Source organism: Chiloscyllium punctatum, chromosome 1 (genome assembly GCF_047496795.1).
Source record: "Chiloscyllium punctatum isolate Juve2018m chromosome 1, sChiPun1.3, whole genome shotgun sequence".
In the NCBI taxonomy this organism is placed as follows: Eukaryota; Metazoa; Chordata; class Chondrichthyes; order Orectolobiformes; family Hemiscylliidae; genus Chiloscyllium; species Chiloscyllium punctatum.
The window spans coordinates 133374236-133397192 of NC_092739.1; the positions used below are offsets into that span (position 1 = coordinate 133374236).

Consider the following 22957-nt stretch of genomic DNA (forward strand, 5'->3'; position numbering starts at 1 on the left):
TGGGGTTAAGAATGTGATCGAGTGCTTAGGGTAGGTCATGGGCTGAGAATGTTGTGGCTGGTGTTTAGAATTTGGAGGGGGCATAGGGGAATGTTCAGTAAGACTGGTAAGGTGAGATGGGGGAGGGATTGCCAGAGGTTGAGGAGTGGTACGATGGAGGGGTCAGCTTAGTAGTTACCCAGGAGTTGGACTTCATTTCTAATTTAGCATATTCCAGAGAAACTATGAATTCAAAGGAAGTGAACCTTGTCAAGATGTTAGTAAAGCTAACCACGAATGAGTTTTCTGAAAAAGTACAAGCTAGAGTAGATACAATGTCTGCAGCAGTAATGCTACACGCCTATAAAACGGATTGAGCTCAGAAACTAAGTTGAATGCCAACGTAAAAAAGCCAGTGATGTTACATAAATTTGTTCTTTCCTTCTCATCTTCTGCTTTTCATGCCTAGTGAGAGATAAGGCATACAAAGCCATGATTATGGCTGTTTCCATTGCTAGATTTGCCTGGATCAGGCCACCAATCTGTCACTGGGAGGACAAGGGATATATCATGCATTGTTGGCATGGGGTCTCTCTCACACTCCTGCCATAGGCAGGAGGGTTTTACAATGCATTTGGCTACATTATGGCCATCATGTCCTGGAGTAGAACTTGAATGTGAAGCTTCTGACTCTGAGGCCACTGCGACCTCTACCTTCCTTGTAATTATTTATTTCCAGAATTGAATCCACTGAATTCTCCATTAAAAATTAAACAATATAATGTTTTAAATCTGTTTATATTGACTGCTTTGTTGAAACTTGACTCATAAATTCTATTACTCTTGAGTGAAAAGGTCTCAACTGACTTGTCTTTTTTATTCTAATTTAGTTTTTCTCTTTACGCTGTTAATTGAATGTATCCCTGTAATCCATAATTTGCTTGGATCAATATCACTGTCTATAAATATGGCTCATATAAAATAAAATTGATTTTGTTTCCTAAAAATATCTACTTGGTGTTCTTCTGACTGTGTGCATCTAATGCAGTTCCTCTGTAATTTGCTGGAAGTCACCTTAAGAGCCACTTAAAATTAGGCAGCTGAATTGTCACAATACCAAACATATATTTTTTTTGACAGGTGGACGTACCATGAGTTCTTCAACCGATACAGAGTCCTAATGACCAAGAAGAACATAATATTAAATGATAAGAAAGAGACTTGTAAGAGACTTCTTGAAATTGTTATCAAGGTAAGGATTTTGTGGAGGCCGAGGCATAGTTGTGATGTCACTGAACTATTAAACTGGAGGCCCAAGCTAATAGCATATGTTCATGTCCAGGGTCGTGTGTTCAATATTGTGAAATTTGAATTCAATAAAAAAGGAGTTAAGAGCTAGTTAAATGGTTCTTAAAAACCCATCTGGTTCATTAATGTCCTTTTTAGGGAAGGAAATTTTGCCATCCTTACCTGGTCTGGCCTACATGTGACTCCAGAGCCACAGCAATGTGGTTGATTCTCAACTGCCCTCTGGGCAATTAGGGATGGGCAATAAATACTGAGTTAACCAGTGACACCCACACGCTTAAGATTTAACAAAAACCTTTGGTGCCAGTCCAGAATTACCTCCTTATTAGTGGAGATCGTCTCTGTCAAAAAAAAGGTCTTGCCAATTTTGCCATGGTGGTAAAGCTTGCAAAAACATCACAGACGTGTTCCAATATATGTGTGTGCTGCTCTTGGACTGATAGTAAATATTGATGCACTTTGGGAGAAGTAACCTGATAAAGGAGTACTAAATGATTGGCAGGGCAAAAGGAGGCTCTGAGGAGTGGAGGGATCTTGGCGTGCGTGTTCACAGATCCCTCAAGGTGGCAGGATAGTTTAATAGGGTAATTAAGAAGGCATACGGAATACTTGCCTTTATTAGTTGTGGCATAGATTACAAGAACATGGAGGTTATGTTGAAGCTGTACATGATTTTGGTTAGGCTGCAGCTGTACTGTGCAATTCTGGTCTCCACATTACAGGAAGAATGTGATTGCATTGAAGGGGATGCCGAGGAGATTCACCAAGATGTTGCCTGGGGTGGAATAGTTTAGTTATGAAGAAAGGCTGGATAAACTCAGGTCATTTCTTTAGAGAGAGAAGGCAGAACAGGGACATGATTGAGATTTATAAGATTATCAGGAGTATGAACAGGCTAGATGGGAAGCAGCTGTTCCCTTAAGTTGAAGTGACAATAACAAGGGGACATAATCTTAAGGTGAAAGACAGAAGCTTTAGAGGGGATTTGAGGGAAAAACATTCTTCTATCTGTCTGTGTCAATAGTTGAGACCCAAAACCTTGCAACCTTTAAAAAATACATAGATAAACACTTGAATGTCATAACATTCAAGTGCTGGAAAGTGGGATTCATGTGCACTTAAATTAGTTCTTTGACACTGTCTCAATGGATGAACAGCTGTCTGATTCTGCAAATTGTACAATTCAGTCACTCAGTAAACAATTTTTTTGCGATTTTTATTTTCTTCAGGATCCTGATAAATTCCAGTTTGGCCGATCCAAAATCTTCTTCCGTGCTGGTCAGGTGGCATATCTGGAGAAACTGCGAGCAGATAAGTTCCGAGCTGCATGTATGATGATACAAAAGACTGTTCGTGGTTGGTTACAGAGAACTAAGTACAGGCGGATGAGGAAGGCTGCCATCACTATTCAGAAACATATTCGGGGCTACCAAGCTCGCAGGTAGGCTTTATTGCCAAAACTTTCATACGTTATGAGGGACTGAAGGGACACACCTCCTTTGTCATTCTACTATTGAACTTACTATAAAGTGGGTGAGATTTAACGTCTCTGCAATCTGCTTACACAACATACAGAAACAACATTGGTCTGAGGAAGGAACTTCCCAATTATTTGAGTGTTTCATGCATTTTGTATTTTCTGGATCAACACAGGAAATTTCAATTAACATCAACAAGAATAGTTATGCTTGCCTAAGGTGGGCATGCAGGCTTGATTAATGACATGTGTAGGCTGTCAGATAGGATGTGTTGGGTAGAACAGGGCTCTGTTTTAGAAGGATTAGGTCTTATTGAAAGATATAAAATTGAGAGGACTTGATCGGGCTGCTTGCCTTTGCCAGAGAATTAAGTACTACGGGTCATTTGGGGCTGAGCTGAGAAGAAATGTCTTCACTTGCAAAGTTATGAATCTTTGAAATTATCTATCTTAGAGGGTTGTGAATATTCAAAATATGTTCAAGACAAAGATTGACAGATTGCTTCAAATTAGGGGAAGAGGTCAGGATTTAATTCCGCCACAATCTTTATGAATGACAGAGCAGGTTCAATGGGCTTTTGGTTCCTCTGATTCTGATTTCTTATGTTCTGGAAATCTCACCAACACCCCCCATCAGAGAAAGGTTCCTCATTGAACAGCTATGACTTAAAAGCAATTCATCAGCATAAGATTTTGTAGCTTAAGTTGTAGTTACGTCCAAAATTCTTTTGCTTATATTGGCTGAAGGAGGATGTCCTCCGAAACAAAATTGGTGCATTTCTGGGGTCTGGTTAGAATCATATAATCATAGAATTTTATAGTACAGAAGGAGGCCATTCAACCCATCGTGACACTACCAGCTTCCAAAAGAGCTACCCAGTTTGAACCGTTCTCTAGCCTTCTCTCCATAGCCCTCTAACTTCATCACCTTTCAAATGTATGTCCAGCATTCTCCTGAAAGTTCCTATGGAATTTGCCTCCAGTACTCTCCCAGGCAGCGCATTCTAAATCCTAACAGCTGAGTAAAGAATTTTCTCCTCATTTCACTCCTAGCTGTCTTGCTGATGATCTTCAAATTGTGACCCCTAGTTACTTACATGCCAATTACTGGAAATAGAATATCCTCTTTATCCTGTCAAAATTATTCATAATTTTGAACACCCCATTAAGGTCGCCTTTTAGACTTCTCTACTCCAAGGAGAATAAACCAGATTTCTCTAATCTTTCCTTATATCTAAGATCCCTCTTTCTTGGTAGCATTCTGGTAAATCTCTTTTGTGCACACTCCCAGTGTTTTTTTTTTAAAATTCACTCACAGGATGTGACATCTCTGGATAGGCCAGCTTTTAACATCTTCCTTTAATGAAGAGCCCAAAACTGAGCACAATATTCCAAATGTTGTCTGAACAATGATTTAGAGATGTAGCATCACTTACTTGGTTTTACACTCGATATCTCTTAATAAACACTGATTCCATAAGCTTTCTGCACAACTGTTTCAACTTGCATGGGCACATTCAGGGAATTGTGTATATGAACCCTGAGGTCCTGCTGCTCCTGTAGTCCTAGCAATGGCCACTGCTTGAATTTGCCGCTCCTGGAACTGTAGAGCTGTTGGCTATTGGGTGGCAGCTGTTAAAAACAACACCTTCCCCAGGCAAGGACAAACATCTCATCCTGAGCCAAACGCAATGGCCGGCTGTTTCATTTGGTGGGCTTTAGACTGACTTGGTATTGCTATCCTTAAGCATAAGATTTACTTTCCCAAAGCTCAATAAATGGAAGCATGTTTTCCTGCAGTATTCTCCTCCTCACCAAAAGAGGCTGTAGATCGACAAATGTTAGCCTAGGTTGCCTCCGATCCAGGCCTGGCTACTTCTGTACTGGGTGTGCTGCCAGCCTTTTCAGCCGTTCTGAAGAAGGCTCACTGGACCCAAAACATTAACTCTGCTTTCTCTCCACAGATGCTGCCAGACTTGCTGAGCTTTTCCAGAAATATCTGCTTTTCTTTCTGATTTCCAGCATTTGCAGTTCTTTGGATATTTTGTTTTGCCTTTTAAGCACCTCTTCTTTATCTATCGCTATGCTCCTCAGCGGCCCCCTGTCGCTGCTTTACATGGTTATTTGCTGTCCTTGGGTCTAGGCAGTAATGGTTTGTATGTTGTTTGATTGTTGTAACATCACAGCTAAATCCAGTTTTACTAAACCACTTGCATCCTAATCACTTTGAAAGGGGTTGTGGTGAGTGATAATGTCCCTATTTTAGGGCCAGAAGATCCAGGTTCAAGTCCCAACTACCGTGGGCATGTGTCATACATGTTCAAGCAGATTTTACCTTTTTTAAAAGAACATTCTCTCACTGCTGTCCTGAAGATATGCCCTATGTTAGAAGTAGAATTCCAGGCCTTTTAGAACCTTCTAGAATGTTTCTCGCTTTGTCTTCCTAAATAGCAAATATTACTGCCTACTTTATCACATGAAGCCTGACAATTGCAGATGCCAGCCTCCTGCACCAGCTCCCTTCCTACACCACCAAGGACCAACCATCTGGCCCAGTGGTCTCTTTCCTTCATATCCCTTTTTCCATTATCCACTATATCCTAGCATTAATATCTCCTTGCTTTTTTTCTTATCAAAACGTTTGAGCCGATCGTGATTTCAGTGTGCTCTTGATTTCAGATTTTGACAGTTTTTTTATTTTAAAGTTGCATTTTAGATGTATTGGATCACTTGCATCCATTTTTAATCAGCCAACCTGCCTTCATTCATTCTTGTTAATACTCTCGGTTCATTTTGGTTATTCTAAGGTGGATGGATTTGCTGCGAAAAACAAGAGCTGCGGTCATTTTTCAGAAGCAGTATAGGATGCATGTTGTGCGACGAAAGTACCTGCATATTCGCAATGCGACCGTCACGATTCAGGCTTACACTCGTGGAAGGTTTGTTAGGCGGGTGTACCATGAGGTATGTGTTTCACGTTCCTGGGTTTAAATTTACATATAAAGTTAGCTTCTAATCATCATTCTTGAAAATGAGAGAAAGGGTGACCCCTGAGCTTGTCATTTTATTTAAGCCCCTTATTTCACACACTGAGGCAGATTTTGTCTGAGGTTATCACTGGGCCCAGTGATAATGTTCACCAGGATCCCTGGTCCCACCTTGGAGGCATAAGACAAGTCCAAGCTTGGGACCTTGAGCCTTATTTATTAAGTAAGGTATCACAGCCTCTGCATGCAACTTAGCGTTGCAAAAGCTGAATTTCTTGACCAGAATTGACACACAATGGGGAGTGGAAGAATGTTGATTGTAGCCTGTAGCAACTACCAGTAATGCTGTGGAGTTGGGACAAACACTCCTTGTTCGACCTTCTATTGAATTTTGCAAACATTCAAATTTAGCTTTTTGGTGGCAGCTGTTGCTGGGCAGCTTTCACACCTATAAACCTGAACAGGGCAGCCCAGCTTCATGGAGGAGGGAATTCATGCAGACAGTTAATCCCCTCGTTAGCATGTCTGAAACCCCCAGTGTTGGTTCAGGCACAATAAACAAGAATTAAATAAGTATTATGTAGTGTTTTCATATTTTCCAGCATCCTTGGAACAGAGGTCATAGCCCTGTGAAAGTGGTCATTTATGATCATGATGTCTGTGGAGAAAAAGATATATTTTTGCCAGAAGTAACATCATCATTACCAATTAACAATGATAATTACTTGCTGAAGGATTACATTGTATTATAGCAGAAGTTTTCTAATGATTCCCAATTACAGTTAGTAATTCCTTTAAAAATATTGATTTTGGTTAACATTTTTTCCATTCTAATAATGCAAATGCTTTATGGAATATGTATCCTTTCAATATTGTGATGCTCACTTTTAGGTCATTTACTTCACATTTGTACTGAATGTTTGAATTCTCTAAGTTTTATTACAGTGAAGTAAATATGTCTCAGTTTTGGTGGGAAAACATTTGGTTATTGTCAAATGACTGGCTAAAATATTACTACTTTGGAAATTGGTGCAAAGGACATGTTAGTGCTGCTGGTGCTACTCTAAGCTTTGAATCAGGATAGGTAGTGCGGAGGGTAGTAGATGCTGAACCACCACAATGGTCTCCAGTCCTGTGCGCGCACGCCTCACTAGTTCCATTTTCTGGGAATGTGGAATAAACAGATCAGCCAAGAGTGGACCTTTTCTTGCTGCACTTGCCAAGTGTCACTCCTCGATCAGATTCTCCAAGAGTAAAAGATAAACCATTTAGTTTTTGACACAATGTCACACATTTCAAATATATAATAATGTCTTGAGGTATCCTGGTTGAATTTTGTTGATATGGAAGTTCAAAAGGGCTGTATTTAGGGCTGTTACCCTATTTGTGGATGCATCCTTGTCAAAGTCCAGGGTTAGTTTGTATCGGCAGTGTGAGATATTAACAAATTCTGGATGTAAATTTGCTTGCTGAGCTGGAAGGTTCATTTTGAAGCTGAAAAATTAACCTTCCAGCTCAGCGAGCAAACTTACATCCAGAACCTCAATCTAAGCTACAAATCTTCTCAAAACTGGCTAATATTTACAAATTATATGCAATGTGGATTTCAACTTTATCTCTGATTTTTGTCAAAAAAAAAGACCATCAAACACATAGATTTTACATTCTTTAACAAATAATAGAAAATGTGTTCTTGTAACATTTATATTTAACTGTTCTGTCTATTTTTATGGAAAACTCAATTTGGCTTTACTGCCTCAGGCCTATTTTTTTGAAATTCCATTTTTGATTAAAACATTTTTTAAGTCACTTGGAAGATTTGTATTCATGGTTTTTTTGAGCAACAGCTAGCATGTATTGAATAATATTTCTTGGCGCATATAGTCAGAGGAGGTGAATCATTGTTAGTGAATATGCCAAAATGATGCATCCTATTGCAGTGCAAAATGTTAGTGGGGTGGTTAAATTTTAATTGGAAGCAAGTTGCAACAATACATGTGATCTCTGGTATCGCAAACTCATTCCATAATTGATCCCGTGAGAATGGGATCGTGAGGAATATCACCGAGATTGTTTTTATCGTCATTTGGACTGACTGTTCTAAACCTTCTGTTGGAACTGCATTATCTCTAATGGTTTCATTTTAATGGTACTCCTTTGCTTTTGCTGTAAGTGAATACTACACATTAAGCTTGTGTGATGCCATCTCTAAGGAGTTTTTTTTTGCAATTATGCAGGATTGATTCCATTTTATTTTCTATTTTTACTTATGACAATTTTAAATGTGCTGAATAAGGTTGGTCGCCTGCTTAAGCTGGCTTTTTTTCTTGGAAGCCAAAACATTTTCCTCATTGCTCTTCTCTCCGTTTGTGGTCTTGACTCCTTTTCATTGAAAGTGGTAAAGTTGCTAAGAGTCAGCCCCTTGGAAAGTGATGAACCAAATCCACGAACAGAAGTGTGATCCCAAACAGTGATTGTTTTTGTTTCCAACAATGTCCAGTGTTTATCAAGGCCACTGGACAACAATTAGGAGGATATGCTGTCTCTCGTAGAATAGAACTAAGAGTGGCTAAATTAGATATAGCACAGATCAGCAAGAACCAGGAATCAAAACATGGGTGACCTTGAATTGTATCACTCAAATCATTACTGCCATATTATTCTGTGACTTTGACCAGTGAAGCTAAATTTTCACTGCCGTGTTGAATTATTGGTAGCCATGATGTGGAGGTGCTGGAGTTGGACTGGGGTGGACAAAGTTAAAGATCACAAACACCAGGTTATAGTCCAACAGGTTTGTTTGGAAGTACATGCTTTTGGAGTATTGCTCCTTCATCAGGTTGGCATGCTGCTGAATGATGACATTGTTTCCCTCGCAATCTTTTAAAATTGATTTTGCATGTTTCGCTTGATTCTCTAAATTAAAAACAATTATTTGTTTTTCTGCAGCAGAGTCTCAAGTACTAGCTTGTCAGCAATAAATAAAATATACTCATTCATTATGAATTCTGTTGGGAATATCCAACTAATTTCATGTGGACATGTTTTTCCTGTAATATTTGAAAAGCAGTTCATTGAATGTGAAGGGCTGTGGTGCATCTTGAAATGTAAGAAGCCTTCAGAAGGGATATGTAATCAATGAGAAAAAGCTAACATGCTAAATGTAGGTAGGATTTGAACCCTGATTAAGAGCTAATAAGATATTGTCACATCTTTTGTACCCTGTGTTTTTATTGGGAATTATAGAAACCTTGCAGCTTTGAGAAGTGTCGGCATGAATCTAAAGCTGTCTTTTTATGGCGTTGGAACTGTACCTTGCTGCACTCTACTGTGTGGTCTACCAAGTTGTTCCATGTTTTCTGACTTTACTGTTATTTTCTGATCTCCACAGTTGCTACGGCAACACAAAGCCAGTATTATTCAGAAATATGTAAGGGGTTGGATAGCCCGGAAGAGGTTCTCCAGGATACGCAATGCGGTCATCTACCTCCAGTGCTGCTATAGGCGCATGAAGGCACGCCGTGAGTTAAAGACACTGAAGATTGAAGCCAGGTCAGTAGAACACTACAAGAAACTCACCAGTGGGATGGAAAATAAAGTGGTCCAGCTTCAAAGAAAGGTCGACGTTCAGGTAAGAAAGACCTCCATCTAATTTCAAGTTTGTTTTAAACTTAACTTTTGCAAGACAGCACATTTTAGGACAAATGAATGCTGTTATATATGCAAGTGAATAATAGTTAGCATTATTGCTTTAAAGAAACTTGAAGTCAAATTCTGCATATGAAATTGGATTGTCTTCTGCAGTCAGTGGAAACTCCAAATCATTCATTTGAATAATGAAAGTAAATTTTTCACACTTCTTTCTCCCTTTCTTAGCTTTTCTTTAAGGCACCAATCTCTGTACACCTTGACCTAGTGACTATGTGGTCTGAAGAGTTAGTGTCCAACATATGTGATAACTTCAGACTTCACCTCTGCACAAGTTATGTTAATCAACAAGTGGCCACAATGTAGTTCTTAGTATTTTTCCCATCTTCCAATGCCCTACTCAAATGGAAAGATTTAGAGTAGAACATTTATTACTCTGTCCTGATGGTGCCTATACTTGATTGCCACTTGTTATCTACTTTAAGGCATGACTTAGGATGCGTGGATTGGAAAAATAGGCTTCAAGGGAAGAACACAAATGATATGTGGAGATTGTTCAAGGAACAGCTAATGGGTGTCCTTGATAAGTATGTACCAGTCAGGCAGGGAGTAAAGGGTCTTGTGAGGGAGCTGTGGTTTAATAAGGAATTGGAATCCCTTGTGAAAGGGAAGAGGGCGGCCTATGTAAAGATGAGGCGTGAAGGTTCAGTTGGGACGATTGAGAGTTATAAGGTAGCCAGGAAGGATCTAAAGAGAGAGCTAAGAGCAGCGAGAAGGGGACATGAAAAGTCCTTAGTTGGGAGGATTAGGGAAAACCCAAAGGCTTTCTCTCGGTATGTCAGGAATAAAAGGATGACTAGGGTAGGTATCGGTCCAGTCAAGGATAGTAGTGGGAAGTTGTGTGTGGAGGCGGAGGAGATTGGTGAGACACTAAATCAATACTTTTCGTCAGTATTCACTCAGGAACAGGACACTGTTGCTGATGTGAATATTGAGTCACAAGTGATTAGAATGGATGGCCTTGAGGTACGTAGGGAAGAGGTATGGGGAATACTGGAAAGGATGAAAATAGATAAGTCCCCTGGGCCTGATGGCATTTATCCGAGGATCCTCTGGGAAGCTAGGGAGGAGATAGCGGAGCCATTGGCCTTGATTTTTATGTCGTCGTTGTCTATGGGAATAGTGCCAGAAGACTGGAGGATAGCGAATGTGGTCCCCTTGTTCAAGAAGGGGAGCAGGGATAGCCCGAGTAACTATAGGCCAGTGAGTCTCACTTCTGTTGTGGGCAAAGTCTTAGAGAGAATTGTAAGGGATAGGATTTATGAACATCTGGATAGGAATAATGTTTTGTGGAGGGCAGGTCGTGCCTCACAAACCTTATTAAATTCTTTGAGAAGGTGACCAAGGAAGTGGACGAGGGTAAAGCAGTAGATGTGGTGTATATGAATTTTAGCAAGGCGTTCGATAAGGTACCCCATGGCAGGCTAATGCAAAAACTACGGAGGTATGGCGTTGAGGGTGCATTAGAGGTTTGGATTAGGAATTGGCTGGCTGGAAGGAGACAGAGGGTAGTAGTTGATGGTATAGGTTCATCTTGGAGCACAGTTACTTGCGGTGCTCCACAAGGATCTGTTTTGGGACCATTGCTGTTTGTCATTTTTATAAATGACCTGGAGGAGGGGCTTGAAGGCTGGGTGAGCAAGTTTGCGGATGACACGAAAGTCGGTGGAGTGGTGGACAGCGAAGAAGGATGTGGCAGGTTACAGCGCGATATAGATAAGTTGCAGAGCTGGGCAGTAAGGTGGCAAATGGAATTTAATGTAGCTAAGTGTGAAGTCATTCACTTTGGTAGGAGTAACAAGAAGATGGATTACTGGGCTAATGGTAGACTACTTGGTAGTGTGGATGAGCAGAGGGATCTTGGTGTCCATGTACACAGATCTTTGAAAGTTGCCACCCAGGTAAATAGTGCTGTGAAGAAGGCATATGGTGTACTGGGCTTTATTGGTAGAGGAATTGAGTTCCGGAGTCCTGAGGTCATGTTGCAGTTGTATAAGACTCTGGTGCGGCCTCATCTGGAGTATTGTGTGCAGTTTTGGTCACCATACTATAGGAAGGATGTGGAGGCATTGGAACGAGTGCAGAGGAGGTTTACCAGGATGTTGCCTGGCATGGTAGGAAGATCGTATGAGGAAAGGCTGAGGCATTTGAGACTTTTCTCATTGGAGAAAAGAAGGTTTAGGGGAGATTTGATAGAGGTGTACAAGAGGATTAGGGGTTTAGATAGGGTTGACAGTGAGAACCTTTTTCCGCGTATGGAGTCAGCTGTTACTAGGGGACACAGCTTTAAATTAAGGGGTGGTAGGTATAGGACAGATGTTAGGGGTACATTTTTTACTCAGCGGGTTGTGAGTTCATGGAATGCCCTGCCAGTATCAGTGGTGGACTCTCCTTCTTTATGGTTATTTAAGCGGGCATTGGACAAGCATATGGAGGTTATTGGGCTAGTGTAGGTTAGGTAGGCTTCGGTCGGCGCAACATCAAGGGCTGAAGGGCCTGTACTGCGCTGTATTTTTCTATGTTCTATGTTTCGCTTTCCTCGTGAGTGTTTCAGTTCTCTGCTTATGGACCTTGCTGGCAAATCCAGTATTCGTCGCTCATCCTTGATGAGCCATGATAATAAAACACTCTGGTGAGTGAACCAGAGTTGTAGAAAGAGCTGAAGAGACCCAAGAGCGCCATATTAGAGAGTGCCTGAAAATGGCCCATAGCAGAATGCCATTTACTACAGTAGCCTTCAGTCTGAACTTAAACGAAAACCTTGTTCTAGATTAAGTAATGATAGAAAACTCAAGAGTGTTGTAATAATATTTTGAAATGTTTTCAAACCTACTTGGGAACCACTTTTATATTAAATAACCTAGAGCAATCAAGCAGAATGTCTTTTGTTTGTGAAATACAGTGCTATGAATATTGCGTTTCCTATTGGATTGATTCCACCTGATGATTGTTTCCATAGAACAAGGAACACAAGGCAATGACTGAGCAGTTGATGGCAGTGAATACAGCACAAGCTACTGAAATCGATAAACTTAACAAGGAGTTGGACCGATGGCGTGAACAACAGGGTGACAAGAACCGAGAAACAAGCTTACAGGAGGAAATTGAGAAACTCCGCAAGGAGCTTGGGAAATCCCAGACTGAATGCAAAATCCTGGAAGACACTTACACTAGGGAAAAAGCAGAACTTCAGCAGGTAACCAAAACTGGAAGTATTTTAAACCAGTTGATAACTGAAAATTAATTTTATTGGTCATTTTGAAAAATATTTGCATAGATTTTTGCATGTGCACCCATTAGGAGAATTTATTAAATTAATAATCAGAATTACAACACCGGGAAGAGGTTATGCAGCTAGCCACATTTCTCCTCCAGAGCTGTCTACATTTCACTTTGCTGCTTTTTTTCTATATTGCTATTTATATTTTTCATTAAAAGTGTTCAGAGAATTCCTTCAAACATGTATTTCTAACTTTTGCCTCCATAACCACTTGACATATTCTGTTTTGTAATCTCTTCAGAACTTACTAGAGCTTTTCTAATCTTTTCAGTTTATTTCTGTAATGATATATTTTTCAATTTATGTTCCCTTTTCTATTAATTCTAGAACTGTTAGAATTGGTCTTTGCTAATTTACTTTCTCTAATCTTTTCATTGCACCTTGAAACTTTCCTTCTCTTCTCCGGTATATTTGGAGGGGAAAAAAAGTCTAACCTTTTGCCATGACTACATCATCGTGTTTTTGTAATGAGCCTCCACTGTGTGACTCTAATTCCCCTCCGAAAAGGGATGCTGTTAACTACGCTAACATTGAGATATAAACCAATTTTCTTTCATTGCATAAAATATCTCCTGTATAAAAATCATCACCACTGTGTTTGTCATTTAACAGTCTTTCCATATTTCAGGGTCAACAAAGTTGAAATTCCTAATGAAAATCCTAGCTGTTATAAAGTTGTATTGGAATATCATAACTAATTTTATGTTCCTATTTAAAATATCTCTTACTCTACCAGAAAAAAATATTTCTCACTTGGAAGCTAAAATTATTGTAGGCTGTGAAATGTGTCAAATGACATACAAAGTAATTTTCCCTCTGGAAAATAAATCTCAAGACTTTAGCATTTAATTTCACTTCAGTAACTTCTAAATCGACCAGTACAACAGGCTGCAGTTCTGTGCACTACGTTTCTTTCATTATCGTAAAAGTGATAAGCATAGAACTGTGTCAGCATTTGTCATGTTTTTTTTTGCTAGTTTCTGCATGAGGATGCATTTTTAAAATTAAGACCATAGTTAAAATTGACAGATGGTGAGGGAAATGTAGAGGATAAACTGAAAGCTCTATCTAATTAGCACAGTTCTTGACCTGGAAGTGGTTGATGCTGGTATGTTGTCAAAAGGAGAAACATTTCCCTTTTCTAGCCTCTGCACATGAGTGAAGAGTAACGATGTCAGAGGTGAGAGGTGTCGGGGCAGTAAACTTTCCCACAAGTTTTCAGTATAATCTGTACACAGCTATGGTGCTCCTTTCTTTATTAGATTAGATTACTTACAGTGTGGAAACAGGCCCTTTGGCCCAACAAGTCCACACCGCCCTGCCGAAGCACAACCCACCCATACCCCTACATCTACATCTACCCCTTGCCTAACACTATGGGCAATTTAGCATGGCCAATTCACCTGACCTGCACATATTTTGGACTGTGGGAGGAAACCGGAGCACCCGGAGGAAACCCACGCAGACACAGGGAGAATGTGCAAACTCCACACAGTCAGTCGCCTGAGGTGGGAATTGAACCCGGGTCTCTGGTGCTGTGAGGCAGCAGTGCTAACCACTGTGCTGCCATCAGTCATTAATTCAGAACATCTCAATTAATGAGGTGTGTGTAACCAGGACCAAAAGGGCATGTGTTTGCTTTGCATACATATTATCTCGGGGAAAGAAATCAATCATAGAGTTAAATACGATATTTCTATGAACTAAAGAGAAGTTCCAGGCAATTCAAGTAAGTGCTGAGTTTAACGTATCTGTAAAGTATGTCAACTGAGTCAGATGACTAGGTTTTTTTGCCCTCCTTGTTGGTGGTTTGAGTGTTGGGAATTTGTGGCAGGGGAGAAATGTAAAATTGAGCAGATGGTCACATTTATCAGTTGCACTCGGAAAATGGTAATGATCGTTCCTGTTGAGTAGCAATTGAACAGCTGACTGGCTTACAGCGCCACTTCAAACGGTATTATGATTCAATCACATAGAATAAATTACAGTCGGTTCTGAATTAATACGAGAGTTCTGATCCTGTGCTACCCTATGCTATAAGAAAATTGCATAATAACAGCACCATTTAAAATAATTGGGCCAGAATCACGTTATAACCAATACAAGTTCACATTCTACGAATAATGGTCTAAATTATTCAATCGTGTTATAGTCAATTCCCATTGAAGAAACACACATTATAGCAAAAAGGACTGTAGAGTCACATGTAGACTAAGCGCATAAGAATGGGTAGAGCTAGAGGATTCCTTTGGCAGAACATGGTAAACCAACTGAGTTTTAATGGCAATCAGTCTACTTTTACATTTCACACTTTTTACATTTTTCTGTGCAAATTTCATTAGATTCAGTTTTACAAACTTTGCTCATAACCATTACAATATCAATTGGGACCTTTCACGTTTGTCGGGGACTTGATACCATAAAACAGCATTTTATGAAAAGCATTAGATAAATGTAGGAAAGGATTGGAGAAAGGGGAATCAAGGATGAGCAAGAGCCAGAGCCAGAAAGGAGAATAAGAAAACTGATCGGTAAAGAAATCAAGGGCCAGGCTCAAATAGAGCCAGAGTGAAAAATAATGGCTGCAGGACAAGTAATGTTAACAAGATGAGCCTTAAGGCTTTGTCCTTCAGCGCATGGAGCATTTGCAATAGACTGAATAAATTAATCCCGTAACTAGATGAGAACAGTTATGTCATAGTTAGAATTGCAGAGACATGGCTGCAGAATAACCAGGTTGGAAACTGAACATCCAGATGTATTCCGTATTTAGCAAGGTCAGGCAAAAAGGAAAAGGCACTGGAATTGCATTACTGGTTAAAGAGGAAGTTAACATAATAGTGAGGAAGTATGTTAGCTCAAGTGTTGTTGAATCTGGATGGGTAGGGCTTAAAAACATTAGTGAGTTCTATATAGACCCATCCAAACTATGGGGGGTGGGGAAAAAGAGGGAAGAGGGTGTTGGGAATGGCATTGAATGGAAATTTAGAGATGCATGCAATAAAGAATCTGGGTATTATGTACTGAGAAAGGAATAATTGGCAATCTAGTTGTGTGAGGCTTCTTGGGGAGAAATGACCATGATAGAATTTTTAATCAAGATGGAGAGTGACATATTCTGAATTAGTGGTGCTGGAAGAGCACAGCAGTTCAGGCAGCATCCAAGTAGCTTCGAAATCAACGTTTCGGGCAAAAGCCCTTCAGGAATAAAGGCAGTGAGCCTGAAGCATGGAGAGATAAGCTAGAGGAGGGTGGGGGTGGGGAGAAAGTAGCATAGAGTACAATGGGTGAGTGGGGGAGGAGATGAAGGTGATAGGTCAAGGAGGAGAGGGTGGAGTGGATAGGTGGAAAAGAAGATAGGCAGGTAGGACAAGTCCGGACAAGTTATGGGGACAGTTACTGAGCTGGAAGTTTAGAACTAGGGTGAGGTGGGGGAAGGGGAAATGAGGAAACTGTTGAAGTCTACATTGATGCCCTGGGGTTGAAGTGTTCCGAGGCGGAAGATGAGGCGTTCTTCCTCCAGGCGTCTGGTGGTGAGGGAGCAGCGGTGAAGGAGGCCCAGGACCTCCATGTCCTCGGCAGAGTGGGAGGGGGAGTTGAAATGTTGGGCCATGGGGCGGTTTGGTTGATTGGTGCGGGTGTCCCGGAGATGTTCCCTGAAGCGCTCTGCTAGGAGGCGCCCAGTCTCCCCAATGTAGAGGAGACCACATCGGGAGCAACGGATACAATAAATGATATTAATGGATGTGCAAGTAAAACTTTGATGGATGTGGAAAGCTTCTTTAGGGCCTTGGGGTGAGGGAGGAGGTGTGGGCGCAGGTTTTACAGTTCCTGCAGTGGCAGGGGAAAGTGCCACTTCCAGCTCAGTAACTGTCCCCTTGACTTGCCCGGACTTGTCCTACCTGCCTATCTTTTTTTCCACCTATCCACTCCACCCTCTCCTCCTTGACCTATCACCTTCATCCCCTCCCCCACTCACCCATTGTACTCTATGCTACTTTCTCCCCACCCCCACCCTCCTCTAGCTTATCTCTACACGCTTCAGGCTCACTGCCTTTATTCCTGATGAAGGGCTTTTGCCCGAAACGTCGATTTCGAAGCTACTTGGATGCTGTCTGAACTGCTGTGCTCTTCCAGCACCACTAATCCAGAATCTGGTTTCCAGCATCTGCAGTCATTGTTTTTACCTTGGAGAGTGACATAGTTGATTCTTAGACCAGGGTCTTGAATCTAAGTAATGAAAGCTACAATAGTATTTGGTTTGAGCTGTATAATGATACATTATAGGATGTTACTTAGAGATGCAGAAGAAAGACAACGACAAGCATTCAAAGATCACATAGGTGAACTGCAGCAATTGTTCTTTTCGTGCCTGGTGCAAAATTAAACAGAAAAGATGGCCAAACCATGGCTGACCAGGGAAACTAGGGATAGTATTAAATCAGGGAAGAGACATGAAAATTGTCTGGATAAAACAACAAAAGTGGTAGCAGTTTAGAATTCACCAAAGGAAGACAAAGGGATTGATATAAGAAAATGAAATTAGAGCATAAGAGTAAGATGTGGGGAACATAAAAACTAATTATAAATGTTTTTATAGGTACAAAAAGATTGGTGAAGACAAATGTAGCCAGAAACAGGGGAATTTATAATGAGGAGCAAAAAGAAAGGCTGACCTTCTAAATGCATACTGGTTCTGTGTTCACAAAGGAGAATGCAAATAACATAGCAAAAATGCTGGGGAAAAGAGGGTTTAATAATCGTAAGGAACTAAAGAAAATCTGTATTCATGGAGAAATGGAGCTTGGGAAATTGTTGGGATTGAAGACTGAAGTCCACAGGGCCTGACAATCTGTATTCCAGAGTACTTGGGGCAGCATGGTGGCTCAGTGGTTAACACTGCTACCTCACAGCACCAGAGACACAGGTTTGATTCCAGCCTCGGGTGACTGTCTGTGGAGTTTGCATATTCTCCCTGTGTCTGCATGGGTTTCCTCTGGGGACTCCAGTTGCCCCCCTCAATCTAAAGATGTGTAAGTTATGTGAATTGGCCATGCGAAATTGCTCATTGTGTTGGGTGCATTAGTCAGAGGGAAATGGGTCTGGTTAAGTTATTCTTTGGAGGGTCAGTGTGAATTTATTGGGCTAAATACCCTGTTTCCACACTGTAGAGAATCTAATCTAATCTAATCTAATCTGATCAAATGGCCTTTGGATGCATTTGAAATTGTGGATGCATTATGGTCATCTTCCAAGATTCTACAGAACCAGGAACAGACTGGAGGGTCGCTAATCTTAAAGTTTACAGTTGGTGATAGGGAAAATGCTGAAGTCTATTATAAAAGATTTAAGAGCAGAGCGCTTGGAAAATTGTAGCAGGATTGGATAGTCAGCATGGATTTAGGGAAAGGGAAATTATGCTTGACAGATCTACAGGAATTCTTTAAGGATATAACTCAGTTGATGAAGGGGAACCAGCGAATGTGGTTTATTTGGATTTTGAGAAGTTTTTCAACAAAGTCCCACATAAAGCAGTAGCATGTAAAACTAAAGTACATAGGACCGGGGATGGTATATTGAGATGAATTGAGAACTGGTTGGCAGGCAAAAAACAGAGTAACAGTAAACGTGTCTTTTTTCCAAATGATCAGTGGGATACTACAAGGATCAGTGCCAGGACCCCCAGCTATTCGCAATTTGTATTAATGATTTAGATAAGGGAACTAAATGTAGTATCTCCAAATTTGCAGATGACACAAAGTTGGATGGGAAGGTATGCTGTCAGGAGGATGCAGAGATACTTCAGTGTGGTTTGGACAAGCTATGTGGGTGAGCAAATGCATGGCAGATAAATGTGAAGTTATCCACTTTGACAGCAAAAGTGGGGAGGTAGATTATTATCTGATTTATAAATTGAGTGAGAGGAATGTGCACGGAAATATGGGTATCCTTGTACACCAGTCGCTGAAGGTAAGCTTTGGTGCAGCAAGTGGGAAAGATGGCAAATTGCACTTTGGGCTTCAAAGCAAGATGATTTGAGTATAGGAGCAGGGATGTTTTGCAGCAAATGATTGGTGAAACCACTCCTAGAATAATGTGTACTGTCCTGGTCTCCTTAACTGAGAAGGGATGTTCCCATAAAGGGAGTGCATTTCCTGGTATGGTTGGGTTGAGATATGAGGAGTGATTATATTTGCTGCAGTTCAGAAGAATGAGAATCTCATAGAAATCTATTCTGACAAGAAATTCCACCAAGGGTAGACATGATAGATATAGGGAGGGTGTTCTCAATAGTGGGGAGTGACCCAGAGGCCACTGTCTAAGTAAAAATATTTAGGACTGAGATGAGGAGAAATATCTTCAAGAGAATGGTGAATTGGTGGAATTCACTATCCGAGAGTGGTCTAGCCAGAACATGGCGTAATTTCGAGAAGCAATTGGTTATAGCACTTTGGGCTAAAGAGATCAAAGGATATGAAGAAAAAGCAGGAACAGCCTATATTGTTAGCTGATCAGCCTTGGTCATATTGAGTAGTGGAGCAGACTCAAAGGGCTGAATGGCATACTCCTGCTCCTATTTTCTATGTAATTTAAACAAGGTAATAAATATAATTTATTCCAAGTTATTTCCAGCCATATCTTGAGGCTACTGAGCTACTGACCTGAAATTATGTACTTCATCTCACTTATAGGGGGCAGTCTCCTTGACGCAGAAAAGAAACTGACACCAAACTTGGTTAATGCCATTCAGTTAGTTATGCCATGTTCCATAACTTCACGTAAAATTTCATGCATTAACTTTGCACACTCAGAAGAATGAACTCTGTGACTCCTCAGTCTGCAGTCAATTATGTTGATGCTGATGTTGCAATAGTTTGCGAACAGGTTTGCACCAGTGCTCATCATCAAGCCAAAGGCAATTACTTCAGTTGCTTCAGCGACTACTGCTGAGTACGTAATAAAACGAAGAAAGGCAATTTTCTCAAATATTTGCAGCTTTTTTTCTAAATTTATGTCCAAGTGAAAACATCTACATTAAAAGTAAGTGTATTTAGAAGGTGGGACTCTGAATCCTTTTTGATATACTGGGGAAAAAAAGACATTTTCTGTAGCAATTGAAAATAAACTGTCACCTTTTGCTTACAAAGTTGACAATCTTTAAAAACACAAAAATACTATTGGTAAATATCTGTTCTGATAAATCTCAACTTCAACTAATGATCTTCCCTCACCCCTTTTTAATTCCAAAATCATCTTTTGTGTGAGCTTGCTTAAACTGCCTGTTTCAGTAGTTTTCAGAGAAAATGTCAACAATGCACCCATTAATATTAACTTTTTTTTCTCACTAATATTATGATCTATACAGGCATTTCTGTTAGTGGTAAAGTTAAAAACAAAAATTTATAGTCAGCAAAAAAAAACTAACAATGAATTCAGGGCAATGAATTCTTGAGTTGAGAATATGGAGCTTGTTGCCACATGGAGTTGCTGAAGCAAAGGCTACAGCTGTCTTCAGAGACTAATGTACTGTTTTACTGCTGAATACTTGATGAAGTAAAGGTGGCAATTTTCTCCAGCTTTTATTTCAGAATGAAAAACTCTGTACAATAAAATGGGAAAGCGCCCAAGTGAGACAGGAGTAGACGGATACATTCATAGAGTACAATCAGTTTGTAGGAAGGGGACTTAGATGGAGCAAAAATAGACGAGTTACACAAATGACCATTCTCTGCTTCAAATTCTTTGTAAGCATAGCTTGGCATTCTGAACATTTCTGGAGTGTTAATGTTGAATTACAGTGCTGTTCAGAGTTTAATAATTTACTGATACTGATTGCCAAGAATGATGTTTGAATCACAAGAGGAAGGCAATCCACTGTGGATATATATCGCAGCACTTTCAAATGATTTGCGAAAACAATGGGCCAGAAGAGAGATCTGTGACCCACTTTGGAAGATATAATATTTAATGCCCCTTTAGAGGGGAGAAACAAGTAGCTTTTAAATCAATAACTATGTATTGCTGAGAAAAGGCATGTTTTCCTCCAAGCTTTTTGTCTTGCACTCATCAGGACATCCACACGAATACCACTATAACAAGGAGCAACATTTTATAAGAGAATGCATTGATTGGCAAATAGACCTGATTTGTAGAGGCATTACTATGGAGAATACAAGAGCTGGATGATGACTGACAGTTAACAGCCACACTTTACGTTTAAATCAGGCATGTGGACTGGCCACACCTTTGCCCTGAGAAATGAACCAGGGAATGACGACTACTATTTTGTTAAGTTAAAATTTGCACAATTTGAGTTCATATTCTTTTGGACATTGGAAGGTAGTGGGTATTAATAGATTAGTGTATTTTTATTGTTAATTTACACAAGTGTACCATTCTGCAAGCCCAACTGTCAAGTTTAAATTGGTCTGTGTAATTCTCAGTACACTTGGGATTGTTTATCAAGTGTTGTTCAATCACTGAATCACAATTGTTTGTCAGAATGCTCTTACACATCCTAATGGTCTCCTTAAATTATCTTCTTGTGCAGAATTGCATGTCATTCCCTATTACCTTGGTATCCTTGTGGAATGGTTTGAAGAATGCAAGACTAACTTCTATGATGATTTTTCTTTTAACATACCCAAGTTCTGTACTATTCTTTATCTCTTGCTAGCGTGTACTAGATTTGGAGAAGGAGAACACATTGCTGAAGGATGAGAAAGACAAACTGAACCAGAGCATCAAGAATGAGTCGAAGGATGTGGCAGGTAAGAACTTATAGTAATGACAGCAAGTTCCTATGGTTTTGCTTGGCTCCTTTGAAGTACTGGTGGTTTAAAGACTTAGGATGAGATATGATGATGATTATGTAATAGATAGGTCTGGTTTCACGAATATGCTAAAACTATCAATTCAAATGTTTTGGATATCTCTACCTTATGAAACACGTGAATTTCTGTATAATTTGCTGTTAAACGTAGCCAGATTACTGCTTGCATTCACACCTTGATGTGCATTAAATAAACCTGCCTGAGTCTTCAGGCAGTGATAAGCTCCTTGTTTCATCAAATTGTAGGATTTTTGTTCCCCATTTACTTAGTGTCTAGGTAATGCATAACTGACCCACAACACATACATGCTGAAACTCCCACTGAATGGCAGCTTCTCAAATCTGTTCCAAATGGCCTACTGCTGTTCCAGCGGTCCAAATAATGCCCATTGGAGTTTTCCTGTTGAGTGTGAATAAGCACAGCAAACCCAGTATACAAGGAGCGTGTGAATCTGATTAGCAACATTTTCTTTCTGCCTCAACCCATTGCCTATAACAGGATTGCACTGTATCTACAGAAAAACTCTCTCAGAAGACAGCAAAGGAAAGTGAACTGGCAAAGAAGGAGTTGGAGGAAGAACGCTCTCGTTATCAAAACCTCCTGAAAGAGTATTCCCGTCTGGAGCAGCGCTATGACAATCTGCAGGAGGAGATAAATTTAATTAAGGTGATTTAAAGAGCTAAAGATTCTTTTACAACTATAACACATATTATGTAAATGTGCAATATAGAACACTGAGCATGGCTTACATATATTTCTGATATTACTGCAGTTCAGACCAGAAAATGCCCAGAAATTAGCGTAATTGCTATCTCTGTTGCACTTTAAAAGTGGTCATCGGTGTCTTTGGTGAATAGTAGAAGCTCTCAGAAGTCATTCACATCATTTCCCATCTAGAAAGGCAATGGAAATACTGTCAGCAAAACAAGAAAACTTCTATTTCTGGCTCAGGACATTTAGTAACGTCATGCAGATCCAGCATGCACACGGTGAAAGAGAGAGGCTACTAACTTTGATAAGGTATTCTTGTCAATTGCTCATAGGGAAAGTAAAATTGCTACATGGCAGCTTCTGGAAATCCAAAGGCTTGTGAATCCATGATGATTTTAGCTGCCATCCTTAATTGATTTGGTCTACGTGTGACTCTTGGCCCACAGCAATGTGGTTGACTCTTAACTGCTGTCTGGGCAGTTAGGGATGGGCAATAAATGCTGGTCCAGCCAGTAATGCCCACATCCTATGAATGAATAAAAATAACCTTGCAATCACCCCATGTCTCTGGAAGAAAGAGGTAGTTCTTTGCTTCTGGCAGGATGTCATGCTCATGTGGTGTACAAGTCCGAGATAGAACTACAACAATAAGTCAAAATAATTGTGTGCTTAT

At 40.2% G+C, this 22957-nt stretch overlaps 1 protein-coding gene across 4 annotated transcripts in view; it reads left to right on the forward strand.

Moving 5' to 3' along the window:
* myo5b (myosin VB) overlaps positions 1-22957 on the forward strand; it is a 268371-nt gene that overhangs the window by 188232 nt on the left and 57182 nt on the right. For all 4 annotated transcript variants that reach the window (XM_072574380.1, XM_072574399.1, XM_072574390.1 and 1 more), the window contains exons 18-24: positions 1120-1231; positions 2517-2728; positions 5572-5728; positions 9143-9382; positions 12419-12655; positions 21417-21510; positions 22091-22239. In XM_072574380.1, coding sequence (XP_072430481.1) covers positions 1120-1231; positions 2517-2728; positions 5572-5728; positions 9143-9382; positions 12419-12655; positions 21417-21510; positions 22091-22239 — 1201 coding nt within the window. The remainder of the gene's footprint in view (positions 1-1119; positions 1232-2516; positions 2729-5571; positions 5729-9142; positions 9383-12418; positions 12656-21416; positions 21511-22090; positions 22240-22957) is intronic.